General features: G+C 38.7%; 1 protein-coding gene across 11 annotated transcripts in view; it reads left to right on the forward strand.

Annotated features, from left to right (window-relative positions):
- Positions 1–13,841, forward strand: part of LOC123021723 (E3 ubiquitin-protein ligase MARCHF7-like) — a 27,940-nt gene extending 14,099 nt beyond the window's left edge. For 4 of the 11 annotated variants that reach the window (XM_044426762.1, XM_044426761.1, XM_044426771.1 and 1 more), the window contains 8 exons: positions 728–902; positions 2,453–2,614; positions 4,317–5,424; positions 6,126–6,295; positions 6,979–7,088; positions 8,379–8,492; positions 9,966–10,014; positions 13,000–13,841. In XM_044426762.1, coding sequence (XP_044282697.1) covers positions 728–902; positions 2,453–2,614; positions 4,317–5,424; positions 6,126–6,295; positions 6,979–7,088; positions 8,379–8,492; positions 9,966–10,014; positions 13,000–13,061 — 1,950 coding nt within the window. In that variant the 3' untranslated portion in view covers positions 13,062–13,841. The other 7 variants (XM_044426768.1, XM_044426764.1, XM_044426767.1 and 4 more) reach the window with 7 other exon arrangements.
- Positions 13,842–19,794: the final 5,953 nt, after the last annotated feature.

The following is a 19,794-nucleotide window of genomic DNA, read 5'->3' on the forward strand; positions in this document are numbered from 1 at the left end:
TAAAACATTTCTATGCTGCCCCCATCGCAACAAAGCCTCGGGGCGGCTCACAACAAAACAAAAGCATATAAAAATTATACAATAAAAATATTAAAACCCGGTGCATCTTGGCTTAAAATTTAAAAAAAACCTACATAATAAATTAACAATTAAAATAAGTTTTAAATAAAAAGGTCTTAGCCTGGCGCCGAAAAACAAATAACGACGGCGCCAGGCGGACCTCTCTGGGGAGCGCATTCCATAGATGGGGCGCCACCGCAGAGAAAGCCTTCCGGGTACTCACCCTCCTAATATCATTCACAGAGGGTTCCCGGAGAAGGGCATCTGTTGCTGATCTCAAGGGGCGGGAGGGCATATATGGACGCAAGCGTTCCTTTAGATACCCAGTTGGTTTTGTAATGAGGATGGTACAGGTGTAACACTTTCTGACTAGGTTATGGTTGTAGAATTAGGAGGTCACTTGAACTTAATTTCTGATTCTGTAACGTAGCCTACTTCCATTAAGACTACGTAAGTGGATGGAAGGAACTGAGAATAAACTTTTAATGGTAGTATCTAATACCTGAAAAATTAGTTTGTTCTTAATTTCAGCTGTGTGCAAATGTTTATTTTTATCTTACCAGATGTATTCATTTAATATTTTGATTTAAGTCTTCTCTAACCTACTGTTACAGACTATGTGCTATTTTACAGAAAAACATTAACTCTTCCAATACTTTGCTTGTAGTCTACATCATCATCTTCGCCTCTTACATCTTCTTGGCTTGGTGAATCTGAAAGAACTCAGGGAGCATATTCTTCAAGGCTTCATAACCAGCAACAGGATACTGATTCTAAAAGACCCAAACTTTCTTATACATCTACCTCTAGTGTGAGAAGTAATGGCTTAAACACAGTCTCAGGTATGTAATGTGCTGAAGCTATAAACAGTGTATTATCTTCATCTTGCTTATACCAAAGCTTGGTAACCCTCATTGCATAAGCAGAGGATCACACGTATCCCCCAGATCACATTTTGTAGTTTAATTTGCACATAAGCAGTCGCACCAATTAGTCCTTCTAGGACACTGTGTTCTCCTAGACACAAAGTGTCGTGGCTAGACCATCCCAAAATTTCAGCCTTCGCTCTTTAACATTCCCCCCCCCCATAAACCAAAACATGTCCAGGGCACAAAAGTACCCCAGAATCTCCTTAGGAACAGTTGTATGGTATTGTATTATACCCTAAACAATAGGCTGCAAGCAAAGGAACCAAAGAAGATTCAATGAGTTATAATCATTAGTGTCCTTCCACTGTCAAAGGACTCTTCCATCCAAAGAATGAGGAAGAAGGTGATTTTCTTTGATTTTCCTTGCACCTTGTGCCACCTCCCACATGGTTCCAAAGGGATTTCCTAAGCCCCTAAAACAGTTTTCTGGGGAAATGGGCAAAAACCAGTTCCTTCCACAATCCTTTGACAGAAGCCTCTACTGGATCAAAAACATCCATTAGTAGATTCCCACCATTGGATACAATTCTGACAATTTATTATGAAATGACCTTTCATAGACTTGAGCTTACCCAAATACAACTGTCTGTGGACAGATGCATCATACATATACTTATCAGATGTATATGAATAATATATTTTTCCCTGAAAACCAAACTAAGGTCAGTTGCTTAGTGTTCTGTCAGACACAAGAAGGTTGAAAATATAAATCTCTGTCAAGAAGGTCAGAATTTGTAAAGATTAGCCCAGAGGCAGATGTTTTGATACCAGATGTTTTAAAAAGAAGTGTAGGTCAAGATAAGCATGTACAAAAGAATATTTTCTGTTAAGTAACCATTGCAAAAAGCTAAACATATACATTTGCCATGCATGATGACTGTGGCAGCTGGTCCCCAGTGGAGATGGGCTCACTCAACTGTTAGTGTGTACCTACAATAAAGAATTTTTTAAAATATAAAACTGCTTGCTGGTGTTGCCTGTCTCTCTCATGGTCAGAGAACAAACAAGGGACTTTTTTGTCCTCAAGACACACACACACAAATTTCCAAGAGGGATATTTTGTGACAATGTAAAGATTTTATTCCCAGTTCAGAATTTCTGGAATACAATGACTCTGACCGTCAAGTGCAGAACTGTAATAGTAAACTAGTGCAGCTAGAAATTTAAAAATGCTTAGCTGGTTGTGGAAGGATTGAGAGCAATACATTAAAATCTTGCCTTAATTATGATTCATTCTTAACGTATTCCAGGGAAATTGGATAATGCTCCTCTCCTACCTCCTCTGTGCTCAGTTCAGTCACTTCGGATCTGCTTCCCTCACTGTACATAAAGTATAACGACATTTAGAAAAGGGAAGTGTCGTCCAAACAAAAATATGAACATTCATTGAACATAGCATCATTAGGGTTTAAAGCCTGTAGCAAGGAAGCAGGAAGACATAACAGCTTTAACTTATGTTTTAGATTCCTCATGGAGGTACAATGATGTGTCCAGATCTTCATCTATGGTACTTGGATCATTAGGAACTGAACTTGTGAGAGAGAGGAGAGAGCTAGAAAGAACAGATCCATCTGTTAGTCTTGTGGATTGTAGTCACAGGAATGGTGATTTCCCATCTTCATCATGTATGTATTGGAAACCTGAGAATTTCAGGCACATTGGTTGGTTCCATTTGTAGTGTTCACAGCCAGTCATCTGGCCTTTGTTTAGTTGAAGCCATTGCTCTTGGTTCATACATGTAACTAGGTTGTGCAGTGGTTGCAAGATTCTACTTCAGTTTTATTTTCTAAAGGAACAGTTCTGCATTGTTTCTTTTTATAAGACAAATTATTTTGAAGCTGGTTTATATTTGTGGGCATTTAATGTACTGGTCATATCCCTTTTCACCAGTATCCATTGTCACTAGTTTGGACTAATAAAATAAGTTTACTCACTTGGAGAAGAAACACAGACTTGGAATCAGTTCAGACGTGCAAAAATTTTTTCCACCCAATGTTCATTGACTGGTTTTTCTGGGAAGAGGCTGTGTGGCCTAGATTATTAATGGATAGAGTAACTCAGCATTCCTCAACATGGAACGTTCCAGATGTGTAGGACTGGAACATGATTACTTCCTAGCTAACAAAGCCATTGGTCCTGTTGGATTTGAATTACTTTTCCAATGACTGTGGCACTAATAGTGGAATTACCTTCCAAAGGTTAAAGTCTAGCTAAATTGAAACCAGAACTTGGTGAACTTTTGAATTATCTGTCTGGTTAGCATTGTATTTTCCAATGAAGGAATATTAGTTTTATGTCTATACCTTACATTACACAACTATGCTATTTAACTTCACTTTTAATTAGAGTTACTTTGAATATTACTACTGATTCAGAAATGGCTTGTGCAAGCAAAAAGGCACTTGTGTGAACTAATAGTTCTGATTTCCTTCAATTTCCCTGTCCTGCTGCAGCCCCTCAGTTTTGATCTTTAGGGGCAACTTTGTGAGAGAGGAGCCAGGAAAACCCATTGTGCAAGTAGAATTCTGCTTGTCCATTTCCTGGATCCAACACGTTGGTGTTTAGACAAAAAATTACAAAAACAGTTGCAAGGGAGAAATAACAATTTTCCTTTATTTATTCATTAGGTTAACTCATAACTGATGTTCAATGAAAATTCATGATTAGTATTGGGTTATCCACCTTCCAAAGTTGAATGGCTATTAAAAAGATAATTCCAGTAAAAATGCCTTTCTGTCATATTAATATTATTGGATATGATTGGCTTTTATGGAAGCCAAGTGGACAGCTGCTTCTATAATTGTGATGTTTTGATTGTGGTGTACACCACAATAGTAATACACCACAATTTTGGTTGTGGTGTATTACTATTTATTTATTTCTAGCTTTTATGTACTGCTATTTAGTGAAAGAGCTCTCAGAACAGTTATCTACAGATAACCTTATGTTCATGGTGCCTATAATGGAGATTTATTTTCAAGCTGGTATGTTATAGTAGTTAGTGCCGGAATAACATTGGACAGGCCCAGATTTGGTCACCTGTATGCCACAAAACCCAGTGGACCTTGGGTTGGCAGCTGAGTCTCAGTACTAGCTCGTGGGGTAGGAGAAGGGGTGAACCATGCATGCTGTCATGAGCTCCTAGGAAGAGGGGCAGAATAAAAATTAAGTAAACATTACCATCCATGTTTTCAGGATAATTTGGTTTAAAAAGTTTTTTATGGGGTCTAGTTAATCCAGGTTAGTTTAGTTTAACTCATAATCATATCCTGTGCTGGATTATTATCTTAATAGTTTATGCTTTTTGGTTTCTGTGATTTATGATAGATCTTCAGGAAAGATCTGCTTCTTCATATGCACAGGGAGCAAGACCAAAAGAAAACTCATTGAGTTCTTTGAGGCTGAACACATCCATGAACCGCCAGTTGCCTTCTGAACATCAGTCATCATTACTGTCTAGAGACCATAGCTGGAATTCAAGATCTAACTATGTCTCAAGAGAATTAGAGTCTACTCAAAGGAATATACAGCCAGAGTTTTCCCATGGTGCCATGAGAAGTGGAACCAGTTCCTCAAGCATTTCTGAAAGGGTTATGCCATCCCAAAGGTCATTAAGTGAACCTCCTGCAGATACTGAAGGAAGGCGTACAACTCGGCAACTACTGTCTCGTTTAGCTTCTAGTATGTCTTCCACATTTTTTTCAAGAAGGTCTAGCCAAGACTCTTTGACACCAAGACCTCTAGGTTCTGAAGATTCAACTGTTCCTAGAGCTCAGGGTTATACCCAAGCTAGTGCTATGAACACAGCTACAAATTCTGATGATACAGAAGCTCAGACTCCTGATGTTTCTCAGGGATTTAGCTTTCTTCGAAGACGATGGGGCCTGGCAGGTGTTTCACAAAATTCTAGTAATGATTCGGAAGCTGAAAGTTACCGACATGATTCAGAAAATAGGAATGCAGGTTCTTGGTTGTCATCTTCTCTGAGGAACAGGTGTACACCTTTATTTTCCAGAAGAAGGAGAGAAGGAAGAGATGAAACTGCAAGAACCTCTACCTCTGAAACACCTGCTAGATCACTGCATCTTTTTAGGAGAAGAGAATCTGTTGGGGAGACATCTCTTGAAGCACAAAATGATTCCCCCAGGTCTGCTGCTAGGCCATCAACACCTGCAGTACCTAATGGTGCTACATCTGTTGCCTCGGGGCCAGATTCTGTGCAAGGTAGAAGAAATTCAGGAATATCAGGAATGTTTCCTGGTTCTCTTTTCCGGTTTGCAGTTCCCCCAACACTGGGAAACAACTTGTCTGACAATGTTATGATAACAGTAGATATTATTCCCTCAGGCTGGAATCAACCTGGAGGAGAAGATAGTGACAAATCTAAAATACCACCTTCAAGAGATCCTGAAAGGCTTCAAAAAATTAAAGAAAGGTAACACATAGATTTTTAATGAAGTTTTCATAAAATTGAAAGAAGATATTGATCTGTTTTGTACAATACACTAGGCTCACTATGGATTATTTAACCCACAACGAGCCATGGTGTGCATGGGCACATGAAGCTACCATTATGAAGATGCAACCCATGATAGGGTTGTGGCTTGTTGACTAAATCTGGCCACATTAAACCATGCTCATGTCACCCTTGGTTTGTAGTATAAACCACATGTACCATGCAAGTCCACATGTACCATGCAATCTTCAACTTTCCTTTGGAAAAGATACAACTTTCCTTGAGCAGTTAATTCACATAGGTTGGGTTGTGCATGCCCGTGCGTGTGGGTGTGAGAGGAAAAAAAGTCAATTCTTCTCTGTGCAGCTGTCTCCACCATTCCTAGAGTTCCACCAATTCCTAGGAGTAAGCTTTTGGAAGGGAATACAATACTGTATACGGAAGAAAGGGTGGGGCTCTTTTATGTTCATGTAAAGAAATTTGCAATCTCAGCCTATGTTTCTGGGGACAGCATAAGACTCTTCTCTATGTGGCATTCCTGCAGCATCACTGACAACTTGGATTGGGAGAACTGTTTATCCGTTGCAATATTGATTACTGTCTTAGATAATATGATTAATATTTAAATATTTGGAATGCTTATTTCAGTTCTACAGATTAATCCCCCTTTCCCATTTTAGTCTCCTTTCAGAAGACTCAGAAGAGGAAGAAGGGGACTTATGTAGAATTTGTCAGATGTCATCCACATCTGCTACTAACCTCTTAATAGAGCCATGTAAATGCACTGGAAGTCTGCAGTATGTTCACCAAGAGTGTATGAAAAAGTGGCTACAGTCCAAGATTAATTCAGGTAAGGGAGTGGTTTAGAATAGTATACAGGAAACAGATAATGGCTTAGACCCTGAGTTGTTTTTTAATGAACAGAAGGACTTCCAATCTCATAGAAGCTACTGTAAATGGAAGGTGGAGTGGATCATTTAATGAAAGCAGTGGGAGAGACTGCGTAGCAGAAGCTATCTATTGTAGAGAGAGACTCCTTACTTTTGAGAGAGAGAGAGAAAGTTTTTTGGAAACGAGAATACCTTGTAGCAATATAAGAAGGGGTACAGTAATTTTATACTGTGGGCTCTGCACCTTACCTGAAGCAGCTTGTGCCACTCATTGGAATTGCATAAAATAAGGGGAAAGGGCTCCCTTACAAATTGGAGATTACAGTGAGGTGATAGGGAAAGCCATGTACGTATGACAAATGTTGGCTCCTGGCTCAAGCACTGGGTGTAAGATCTATTGGGATCTTTGGTTATAGAACAACTGAGGTAAGGTGTGGCCATGCCTAGTCCCCTGCAGCTCGCCCTTGGAGGCTATTTGGTCACTGGTTCCTGTATTCTGTGTAGTTAGGTTTACATTTGTGTATGCAAGGGTAACCTAGCTGAACCATTGTTCCATGTTGTGCTTTCACATACCTGAGTGATGTCTACTTAGTTTTTCAGGAGTATTTTCTGTTCTATTAGTATAACTGTTCTATTTTCTTAGGTTCTTCTTTGGAAGCAGTAACCACTTGTGAGCTGTGCAAAGAGAAATTGCATCTCAATCTTGACAATTTTGATATCCATGAGCTTCATAGAGCACATGCAAATGAACAAGTTAGTATATTTTGGCTAATTTGGTAAGTGTCAGTTTAGTGCTGTGACTCAGGACAACTTTTTTCCCTAGAAGAAAACATTTGTTTAGGTCAAATTTTAATTGTATAATCACCTTGTAGAACACATTCTGTCCTTTGCTTCAGGTGTGTGTTTATAAAGGCTGGGTTATATGTGTTTCATAGTGATCAGTTGTTTGTCTTGAGGCTTGGAAAAAGATGAAATAGAAACTGATATAAATAGGAAGCCATAATGAACATTGATAAACTTACCCCACTTGCTGTCTTATTTGAGTAAGGAGTCTTGAGAGTTAAAGGGCAGGCACTATTTTTTCAGGCAGACACAAACTATATTTTGGCAGTACAATGGATTTTTGTCTCTGAAGAGGACTGTAGGATACAATCTTATGACTCTCTTGAACATGAGTCATAACTATGCTATGTTGTTATAACAGGACATATGATCTGATGCTGTGTTTCTATTTGTAAGTAAGGCAATACATAGTCAGTAGGAAAAGATTCTTTGTATTGCTGCATCCGTATCCATCACCATTGTTTCTTGATGACACCACAAATAATTCTCCCTCCCCTGCTACATTGTGCCCCTGTCATCTTAATACTGGCGCAAACTTACAAAAAATGCATAGCAAAAGGGTGGAAAGGAAGTGTGATAGTTTTGAGAGCCTTTGTGGGAAATGGTGTGGGAAAACAGGCCAATTAGCTGGTGATAGTAGTAATGTATTCACTCAGATCCTTGCTATTAGTAGTGGCTGAGCTGCAAGACTTGTACATCTTAATAGAAAAAGTAGGATACTTTCATCTTGTATATTCAGTACTATATAAATACTAAGTAGTATGAAGCTTTCAATATGAGTTTGTATACTTGTATTTTACTTTGCTTCTGCTTTTTCATACTTGCTGCTTAGTTAGTGTAAACCATCCATGTTTAAATCATTGGAGCTTAAGGTCTGAATGTTTATCTAGGGCACCTTTCTTTAGCAAAAAGGAGCCCATAAGATTTGCTGCTAGTTATAAAGATCTTAAGCTTCATCTTTTCAAGATGGCTACTTAAGCATAGAGGTAGCCAATTTATTGAGAGATAAACTTGGGAGTCAGATCTATCTAGTCAGAGCAGTTATTTAAAGTGCAACCATGTTAAGATCTGAGTCTTCAATAGAAATTACTGAAAGAAGAGCATACCTGCATATATGTACTGGGACAAAATAATCAGTAAAATGTAGTACCAGTTGTGCATTTCAGACATGTTTGACTTGATAATGCCCTCTCTTCCTAGGCAGACTATGAATTTATCAGTTCTGGGCTTTACCTTGTAGTGTTGTTACACTTGTGTGAACAGCGCTTTTCAGACATGCTGGGAACTACAAGTGAGGCCAACACACGAGTTCGGGTAAGTGGTGTGAGCTGCTTCTGTGGGAGAGGCTGATTATGACGCCTGTTAAAGCATGCTTTTCATATTTCCTCAAAATTTACATTAGCCAGGATCAGATGGCCATGTTTCCAACTGTGGCTTTCTGCCCATTCCTGCTTCAGTCCCTCTTGTCTTACAAACACTGCTTGTAAAGGACAGACTACCCTCTGGAGCCACTGGTAGTTCAGGGAATGCAACTAGTGTGAGAAACCAATGTGACACGGTCGAACAGAGAAATTCTTCTGCTTGCATGTAGGGCCCTCTGGTTCATTTGATCGATTGGTAACTTCCCAGAGTACTGTGTAACACCTAATTAATTTTAAAGCATACTGGGACAGACAACACAAAACAGGCATTGGGTGCTCCCTGAGTGTAACTTGATCTCTCAAGATTATGTTGAGAGCTACAGTACTGACAAACTAAACCAGAGGATAAATTCCATACATTTTCATTTTCTGAAAAAACTATCTTAAGCTAGTGGGCATTGTTGTAGCCTATTGTTGTCTGTTTTTCTGAACTAGATATTCACAAACAGCCTCTGATTGCAGGAAAATTGCTCCAACTCTTTATTTTTGTTGCCTCTTCTGAACATTTTCTATATCTTCATACTTTCTTTGAACAAATCTGAACATGACACATTTCCTTACCCTGACCATTAAGAATTCCTAGAATAGTACCTGTTTGGGAAAGGATTTTCTTTTAGTTATTTGATTCTTCTAGATATTTATATACTATAATAAAGTTCTCAGTCTGGCTAGTTCCATCAGGAATGACAAAATAGATACAGGTTAATTAAAGCTACCTTTTCACTTCTCCATGACCCTTTACTTAATTAAAGGCATTTCCTCTTCCTAATACTAGATTTCATTTTGTTAGATCAACTAAGCAGATTTTTCTTGAAATCTTGCAAGTTCAAAGGGTGTCCTTCATATTCAAGCAACCCAAATTCAAAAAATTTGAATAGTTCTAGTTCAGGGTTTGAAAATATGCATAAGTATTTCAGTGAACTGTACATGCTCATCTTTCTTATATGATAACCTGTCTGAAATTTCCAAATGGACCTTTATTCCGTGTATTTAGAGTTCATACAGTACCGTTCTCCTGCATGCAAGTAATACCTAGCTGTACACTCAGCTGTACACTCCCAGGCACTTTAATAGAGAAGTGAAACCTGCTGGATCACAGTTGGACAGCAGCCATTCCATGATGGCAACAGGCTTTTTTCTAACTTATGCACTTACTAAGAGATGCTGACTATAGTTCTGATCCCTTCAGCTCACATATTTTTTCTATATATGGAGACAGTTCCTGGAGACAATTGGACTGCTCACATGTAGATGAAAAATGAGGAATGTCTTAAATTTCTGAAGGGCAACAATGGCATTTATAGAGGTTTAAAATCCTTGGTGATCTACAACATTTAAAACTGCCTTCTTTCTGTATTGCTTCTAGTTTATTAATCTTGCAAGAACTCTTCAGGCACACATGGATGATATTGAAAGTAGGTGGCTTTCCCTTGCTTAGTTTTACTTCAAAGTTAAAAGAACCAAGGAATAAACTCATCTGTTTTGAAATGTATAGCACTAAGTATTCAAGTGTTTGAGACTACCTGTAATGTTCATGTATTTGTGACTGGAACACCAAATAAAAATGAAAGAATGAGGTTTATGTCAAATTTTAGCATCTTGTAAAGGTGAAAGGAGGACTTCAGAAATACCTTTCAAACAAAATACCTCAGGCAAAGTGCTTTGAAGCATTCAGGCTACACTTTGCATTCTCTTGCTACATGTTAGAGGAATTTAAAGGGCAAAAGAATAGGTGACATAATCCAGTTAGAGTATGAAAAACTCTATATTAAGCACATACTTAGTTGAAATCACTGGATTGTAAAGTGTTTAATTTGGGCTAGATTTTGGCCCATAAACCATATCAGTGTAGCCAAGACAAGCAGGTGAATGTCTTTGTTTACTAGATTTTGCAAATGGCTTTCAAGTGGAAATAAGAAATGTAATTAGTTGACTGCCTAGGAGGAGCATACTTGTTTTTCTGGAAGTATATGCTTTCAACAAAAGAAGTATCCTTTTGAGATTGTTCCATTTAAAGATATCCCACTGCTGTATAATATATGTTTGCTATTAGCTATTAAGCTTTCCCCCATATATTTTTTGGATCCTGGCTGTATTAGTCTGTAAGGACAAGCTGTATTTTATGCTTCTAGGATGATACATTACACAAATCAGTCTCAGGCACTTATCTCTTGGGATCCTTGAGCGTGTATCTACAGTTGCTTGGCACTACTGGCTATTGTGCTTTTTGTTAGAGGAATGGTAAGTGGGAAATTAGGAACAGGGAGCATATATAGTTATGTTACATCTTGTTCCCAGAGACCTGACTGCAAGTATATATGCCCACCCCACTTTTTTTGTTCCCAATGAATAGGCATCCCAACATTCCTTGATACCAGCTGATATTGATCTTGGCCAAGCTGGACACAGCAGGAGCAAGGAATTTGTGAGCTGGCCCATAAAGCAGAACTTTCCCAATAATTGTGGGGAAGGACTTACATTTGTAGGGGGTATGACCAGGATCCAGGTACCATTCCATCCCCCATGGAACAATAATATATCCTGTCTAAATCTGTCTTCAGTAGTTGCCAGTCTTCTTTCTGCTTTTCTGTTGTTTATTCTTCTTGGCCTCTGTTCCAACAGATGACTACTGTAATAACTCAAACCCTGTTTATTAAACACATTTGATTGATAAAATTTCTTCCACTTAGGAATTTTGCCTTCCAGTTCAAGGAGCTTTGGGAATATCTAGACTGTTGATACACATTGGGAGAATATGGATGGTACTTTTAAAAGTTTTTATGTCCCATGTCATTTAATATGGGAGATTCCATAATAATCATAATTATGTATTTAATGGCTTTTCTTAGAAACTGTCCCTATGCTAGTGCTAAAGAAGCCTTTTGATGTTGTTAGTAATATTTCTATAGTGCCATCCATAAACATGCAGTTGAACATAAAACCAAAGTAAAATCACACATGATGCAGAATTTCTTTTATTGCACAGATAACAGTTTGGCCTTTTGCCATTTCTGAGCTGTAAAGTACAAAGTAGAATTCAGGAACAGTCACTGGTCACCTCTGCACTATACAGTCAAAAAATGAAAGCATATAACCCTGTCCATGTGACTAAAAAACTTCTGTTGCTTTTCACTCTATATCCATGTGCATATTAAAAGCTGATTTTATTTTAACATAAGTACATATAGTATATGTGTGTGTCTTTCCATTTTTAATTCTAGTGATAACGGGGGTGGGATATTTAAATCAAATAGATTTAAATCATGGTTTTTTACATAAAGACTCATTCTTGGTGGTAAAATCTTAATATTTACAATCAGATGAAAGTTTCATTTTTAGAATAACAAATTTTCAGATTAGTTTTACCATTATATAAATACTGATTTGGTTATACTATTAGAACCACACCATAGATAGATAATTATGAAAGCATTGCAAGGTGTTTTCATTTTGCATGCATGCCTGCCTTACTCATAGGTATGAATATCCCATATTCATTAAAATATTCCCAAACTAGGAATATCTCTTAAGGCCTGCTGCCATTATAGGTTTTCCTTTCCAGGGAAAGAATAATAAGATAAACCTTAGGCTAGACACAAAAAGATTCAAAGACTTGCACAGTATTCTGCTCAAAAGGTTTCACTTACATTTTTACAGCTTGCCCATCCTTCCTCACACTTAGCTTCTTGTGCAGATCTATTCCATTCCCAACAATCTTCTTCTATTCATTGATTTGTTTGAAAATTAGCACTTAAGACGTGAAGGGTTGATACTGTGTACATAAATTTGCAAAGGAACAATGGGATTAAGGTCTTTTTCTCAACTCTGTATGTTTATTTTATAACATTTTTGCTGTGAAGAAGACACGTGTGATCTCTGCCGATGCAAACTCACAGTTTTGAGAACTGTAAAACCAAGCATCTGTGATTATATCTTCTAGATAGAAAAGTTGCCCAATAATCTTACAAAAACTTCTGGAAGTGCATGACATTGTGAATGGATTAATGGAATTCATTTACCAAAAAATTTAAACATTGCATGAATATGCAGCCTCATGCTTCATAATTAAAAAAATTAATCCTTATTTCATGATGAATAACTTTTGGACTTAATGTATCTTATCTTAAAGATAGAAAACCATCTTTAGCATATTATTTAAACAATCCAATTTAAATGTTAAAAATCTGTTTGAGATTTTTTTTTAATCATTGGTTTTTATCCACCCTGAAAAATAAGATTGATATGTGTGGTGAAACAAGACTGTGGCTTTCAGTTTAGTAACAATCCCAATTCGAAAATTACATACCCCATATTAAATAATGCATATGCCATACGCAAGTGATAAATTTCCCATACCATAGGTTTTTAGAAAGAATTTTGATTATGTCCTATACTTCCAGCAGCTTCAGATGATGATGATTCTGAAGATGGAGATCTCAGCAGAACACTTGATGCTGCATAAATGCGAACAGAGGGACTGGATGCTCAGCTGACACAAGTACCATCATTATTATTTTTATTTAGTAAAATACAGTGATTACTATTAGATTGCTCAGTTCAGAACCTGCTGTTGCATGCTGGTATCCAGAGACCTGAACCTTCAATCTGCAAGAGTGTGTTGTTTCTCCTTTGAGATTATGACATGTATGCCTTCTAAATACCAGATTTTTATGTGTAAGGAAGATTTCCTTTTGTATAAACTTCTTACAGTAATCAGTTAAAAGTTCTGGGAAACATTTCTCAAGTTTTGATCTTCTACTGGCACTATGTGGTAATATTAAGTGTATTTGCAAGTTCAAGTCATGGGGATTGTTCTGTGTTAGCTTTCCATTTAAAAACACCTCTGGGAAGACTCATCACTTTGCTTCCAGTGTTAACAACCTAGATTGAATGAGGGTATGAATGGGTTCTGTCAAAATTAGTGTTAAGTTTCTAAGTTTTTTTCTTGAGGAATGTTTAACTCAAAGCAATAAACTTGCAAGGGGCTACTAATAAGTGTTAATGACGGCTTTTATAAATTGCGGATTATATTTGATAATATTATGTAGAATTTCCAATATGGATTTACAGCTGTAAACACTGGCATTTCAGCATTCCTGGAAGGAATAAAACTTATGGTTTAGAATCTTAACCAAGTTATTTATCTTAATGAACCTTTTTTAGAACCCACATTCATTGCTGAAGCACTGGTTATCAATGTGTTTTCTAGTGTTGTCACTTGTTAAATAAAAATTACAATGCATTTCATTTGTCTGCTTCTTTAAAAATCTACTGAATCCTAAACATGGTAGAATACAGCATGTTTAAACTTATAAAATTCTGCTGCAGTGGTCCTTGTCTTTTTGGGACTTTTTCTCAGTTGAGTAATTTGGTGCTAATTAGAAATCTCTTGGGGTGGAGCAGTAATAGAGGGTGGTCATTTCAGTGCTGATGCTCATCTTAAAGCACAGAAGATCCTTGAATACCATTCCTTACTGGCAGCATTTTACCTTTTGGGTTATATGGCACATGGTATTCTTACTCCTGAGTTGTAGTCATATAAGGCACAACTATGCTGCCCTAAAATTCCTTACGACTGAATACTTTAAATGAATTTAAACACTCCCACAGAGCAGCTTGGGATCCTGAAGCAGCAGTGCAGTTTCAGGTAACTGTTGGTGTGCCATTCCAGCTAAAGTAAATTATGGAATCCCTCATCAAAAGTCATTCTTTTTTATTATTTATTTTTTACAGTGCAAGACAAAAACAAACTGCACCATAGGAAAAAAGTAAAGAGGGGAAAGGGAAGAACATATTTGAATAGTATTTAAAAATTATTACATATATTCCCTTTATATTAGTATATAGCAGAATATATTATAATAATTAAAATAATAATACTTATATTCTGACAAAGGCCCTCCAAATATCTAGATTACACCTAGAATAGAAAATTTCATGAAATCTTCCACCCATAAATGACAGGGAGTCATTTATCCTTCCAGTGTTGTTGCAATATTAGTCTTTTAGTTGTCAAAAAGCCACCAAAAGCCAATTTATGTTAACCTTGAGTTAGAGTCCTTCTTCCCACTACAGTGTTGGATAAACATTTGGGGTAGCTTTTCACGGAGGGAAGAAGAGAGGCTGGTATTGTTTTCATAAGACTACACTCCAGTTTGCTAGATTGTTTGACCTTAGTGCATCCATAAAGATGTGAAAGCATAGAGGTTGAGAGAGAACTCTGTCAGAGATCTCATGGGAAAGGAGCAGTTGTCTCCTAGCACTACCTTTTAAACCTTTTCTGCAGGAGAATAGGAACTGAGTTTCACTGGAAACACCCACTATCTCCAATCCATGCTAGTATTTCATAAACATAAGTTGTCCTAGTAACTATCCACTGAGCCTGGAGTAAATCTCTACAGCATCATAAAAAGCTGCAGGGAGCAGAGGAAAAGCTGTGCTGTGCAAATAGAAGCCACAAACAATTCAGATTTTTTAAAAAGCAAATTATTAAAACTTAGCACAGGACTTTGTTGTTGTTAGTCGTGAAGTCGTGTCCAACTGACCCATCGCGACCCCATGGACAACATTCCTCCAGGCCTTCCTGTCCACCATCCCCTGGAGTCCACTTAAGCTCACACCAACTGCTTCAGTGACTCCATCCAGCCACCTCATCCTCTGCCATCCCCTTCTTCTTTTGCCATCTATTGTTCCCAGCATTAGGCTCTTCTCCACTCCTTCTCATTAGGTGGCTAAAGTATTTGAGTTTCATCTTCAGTATCTGGCCTTCTAAAGAGCAGTCAGGGTTGATCTCCTCTAGGACTGACTGGTTTGATCGCCTTGCGGTCCAAGGGACTCGCAGGAGCCTTGTCCAGCACCACAATTCAACGGCCTCAATTATTTGGCGCTCAGCCTTCCTTATGGTCCAGCTTTCACAGCCATATATTGCAATTGGGAAAACCATGGCCTTGACTATACGCACTTTTGTTGGCAGGGTGATGTCTCTGCTTTTAGTATGCTGTTTAGATTTGCCATAGCTTTCCTCCCCAGGAGCAAGCATCTTTTAATTTCTTGGCTACAGTCCCCGTCTGCGGTGATCTTGAAGCCCTGGAAAATAAAATCTGTCACTACCTCCATTTCTTCTCCATCTATTTGCCAGGAAGTGGCAAATAGACCAGATGCCATGATCTTAGTTTTCTTAACGTTGAGTTTCAAGCCAACTTTTGCACTCTCTTCCTTCACCCACATCAAGAGGCTCTCTAGTTCCTCTTCACTTTCTGCCATTAGAGTGGTATCATCTGCATATCTGAGGTTGTTGATATTTCTCCCAGCAATCTTAATTCCAACTGGTGATTCCATCTAGTCCCACCTTTCTCATGATGTGCTCTGGATATAAGTTAAATAAGCAGGGCGACAGTATACAGCCTTGCGGAACTCCTTTCTCAATTTTAAACCAATCAGTGGTTCCGTGTCCAGTTCTCACTGTTGCTTCTTGACCCGCGTATAGGTTTTTCAAGACAAAAATAAGATGGTCTGGTACTCCCATCTCTTTAAGAACTTGCCACAATTTGTTGTGATCCACACAATCATAGGCTTTAGCATAGTCAATGAAGCAGAAGTAGATGTTTTTCTGGAACTCCCTAGCTTTCTCCATGATCCAGCGTATGTTGGCAATTTGACCTCTAGTTCCTCTCCCTCTTCGAAATCCTGCCTGTACTTCTGGTTGTTCTTGGTCCACATACTGCTGGAGCCTAGCTTGTAGGATTTTGAGCATCACTTTGCTAGCATGTGAAATGAGTGCAATGGTGCGGTAGTTTGAACGTTCTTTGGCATTGCCCTTCTTCGGGATCGGAATGTAAACTGACCTTTTCCAATCCTGTGGCCACTGTTGAGTTTTCCAAATTTGCTGGCATATTGAGTGTAGCACTTTTACTGCATCGTCTTTTAAGATTTTGAATAGGTCAGCTGGAATACTGTCACCTCCACTAGCTTTGTTGTTGCTCAGACTTTCTAAGGCCCATTTGACTTCACATTCCAGGATGTCTGGCTTGAGGTCAGTGACCACCCCATCGTGGTTATCAGGGATGTTAAGCTCTTTCTTGTATAGTTCTTCTGTGTAATCTTGCCACCTCTTCTTAATCTCTTCTGCCTCTGTTATGGCCCTGCCATTTTGGTCCTTTATCATGCCCATCTTTGCATGAAACGTTCCCTTCGTATCTCCAATTTTCTTGAAGAGATCTCTGGTCCTCCCTGTTCTATTGTTTTCTTGTATTTCTTTGCACTGTTCATTTAAGAAGGCATTCTTACCTCTTCTAGCTATTCTCTGGAATTCTGCATTCAAGTGGGTGTATCTTTCTCTTTCTCCCTTGCCTTTCTCTTCCCTTCTTTCCTCAGCTATTTGTAAAGCTTCCTCGGACAGCCATTTTGCTTTCTTATATTTCTTTTTCTTTGGGAAGGTTTTAGTTGCTACCTCTTGTACAATGTTGTGAACCTCCATCCATAGTTCTTCAGGCACTCTGTCTATCAGATCTAATTCCTTAAATCTATTTGTCACCTCTACTGTATGTTCATCAGGGATATGATTTAGGTCATACCTGAGTGGCCTAGTGCTTTTCCCTACTTTCTTCAATTTAAGCCTAAATTTTGCAACGAGCAGCTCATGATCTGAGCCACAGTCAGCTCCTGGTCTAGTTTTTACTGACTGTACAGAGCTTCTCCATCTTTGGCTGCAGAGCACATAGTCAGTCTGATTTCTGTGTTGACCGCCTGGTGATGTTCATGTGTAGAGTCGTCTCTTGGGTTGTTGGAAAAGAGTGTTTGCTATGACCATTGTATTCTCTTGACAAAATTCTACCAGCCTGTGCCCTGCTTCATTTTGTACTCCAAGGCCAAACTTGCCTGTTATTCCAGTTATCTTTTGGCTTCCTACTTTAGCATTCCAATCCCCCATGATGATACGGACATCATTTTTGGTGTTAATTCTAGAAGGTGTTGTAGGCCTTCATAGAACCGGTCAACTTCAGCCTCTTCAGCACCAGTGGTTGGGGCATAGACTTGGACTATTGTGATGTCGAATGGTTTGCCTTGGATTCGAACTGAGATGATGCTGTCATTTTGGATATTATATCCCAGTACTGCCTTTCCTACTCTTTTATTGACTATGAAGGCTACTCCATTTCTTCTGAGGGATTCTTGCCCACAGTAGTATACCTGATGGTCATCTGAATTAAATTCACCCAATACTGTCCATTTTAGTTCACTGATTCCTAAGATGTCAATGTTCAGTCTTGTCATCTCCTGTTTGACCACATCCAGCTTGCTTTGATTCATGAACCTTACATTTTAGGTGCCTATGGAGTATAGATCTTTGCAGCATCGGACTCTCCTTTCACCACCAGATACATTGGCAATTGAGTGTCCTTTCGGCTTTGACCCAGTCGCTTCATTCTTGCTGGTGCTACTAGTACTAGCCCTCCGCTCTTCCCCAGTAGCATATTGGACACCTTTCGACTTGAGGGGCTCATCTTCTGGTGTCATATCTTTTTGCCTTTTGGTACTGTCCATGGGGTTTTCATGGCAAAGATACTGGAGTGGGTTGCCATTTCCTTCTCCAGTGGATCACGTTTTGTCAGAGCTCTCTGCTGTGACTTGTCTGTCTTGGGTGGCCCTGCACGGCATAGCTCATAGCTTCATTGAGCCACGCAAGCCCCTTCGCCACGACAAGGCAGTGATCCATGAAGGAGCACAGGACTTAATTTTGTGTAATTTTTTTACAGTGAATTTCAACTTGAAATATTGAGACTTGGAAAATAACAGTTTAACAAATACCAGTTTTTCTGGTGCAGTCAAACAATACGTTATTACAGTGTAATTCTGCACAGGAGCAAACAGAATTGCTGAGAGCCAGCCAACCCATGAAACAGGGTGAGGTATCTGCATGAGGTGGCAAAACTGGAGGAATGGCAAATTGTGCCACTTCTCTTGCCAGGCCCTCAGCCAAGGAAGTCCACTGGTGCATTAAAAGCAAGTGCTCTGAAGAGCCCTACCAGCAACTCTCCCACTGTGCTATTTTCTGCAGTTGTAGCCCTCTTATTGTGAGCCTCTGAACTGAAACCTCATGAAATGTTTGGCCATTTCACAAGGCTCTGTGAAGATCTAGTGAGAACTTCAGTGAAGTAGTGAAGTTAGTGGGATGCACAGTGGTGGGAAGAAGGGAAAGCAACAGGAAACAGAGGTTGCGGTGGTACAAATTCTGCTCTCTTCGGGTACAAGACAGCTTATAATGGGCCTACAGTTAGAGGCTGCAATTTAATATGTAATAAATAGCCCATTAACCAGTTATTTCACCTGCTCATCCATTTTAGGAATTACCATTGCAATATGAAGGAAACATATTCCTCTAACACTTTGCCACAGTATTTTATTGTAAACAGTGAATTGCTTTATGTACACAATTCTAAGAAGACTCCTTTCCTGTTATGTTTTACAAAACATCGTGCTCTGCTTTCTGTATAATCTCAACATAAACAATGCTTACATATTAGACAAACATTTTATTTAATAATGGAATATAAAAATATGTTAAGTGAATTTGTATGAAGATGGTTCTTGGCTTTCTTCCATATCCATGTTAATACAAAACTAGTTGGCCTTCATTTATACAAAATATGTCCGCCTTCAGTAGGAAGGTACAACACATAGGTTTTAGTGTTTTGCACGGCCGTCATTGAAATTAATGAAACACGTGCAGCTTCTTAGGAGGGCATGTGACTGCCTTGAACTTGGCATCAGGATTATGATGGAACTGATAGAAAAACCAAAGGTTTGAAGCAGATAGTTCCAGCTGAACAACTGAACTTCTAGTGTGACTTATAATGGTGGTTGCCAGTTTGTGCTTTTATAGTTTGTCAAACTCTGGGCCAATTTAGGTGATATGTTAACTGACTTTAAAAACCATTCAGTACAGTGGCTTTTAAGGCAGAAATACATAGATGCAGAAGGCTTTCTCCAGCCAGGGTGGATCACTAAGGATTTCTGTACATAGTTGCCTTCTCATTTAGGGTGATTTGTAAACAATGACCATTCTCTAGCTGAAATTAAAGTCCCTTAGGACCTGTCTGCCCAGCCATAGGAAAAGGCAGAGTCCCTACTGCACTTTGGGAAAAGCCTTCCAAGGACACAGCAAGGACTTTGTTTTTGGATGTCAGCACAGTCTT

The sequence above is a fragment of the Varanus komodoensis genome, unplaced genomic scaffold (assembly GCF_004798865.1).
Source record: "Varanus komodoensis strain SLA01 unplaced genomic scaffold, ASM479886v1 scaffold178, whole genome shotgun sequence".
NCBI classification, from domain to species: Eukaryota; Metazoa; Chordata; class Lepidosauria; order Squamata; family Varanidae; genus Varanus; species Varanus komodoensis.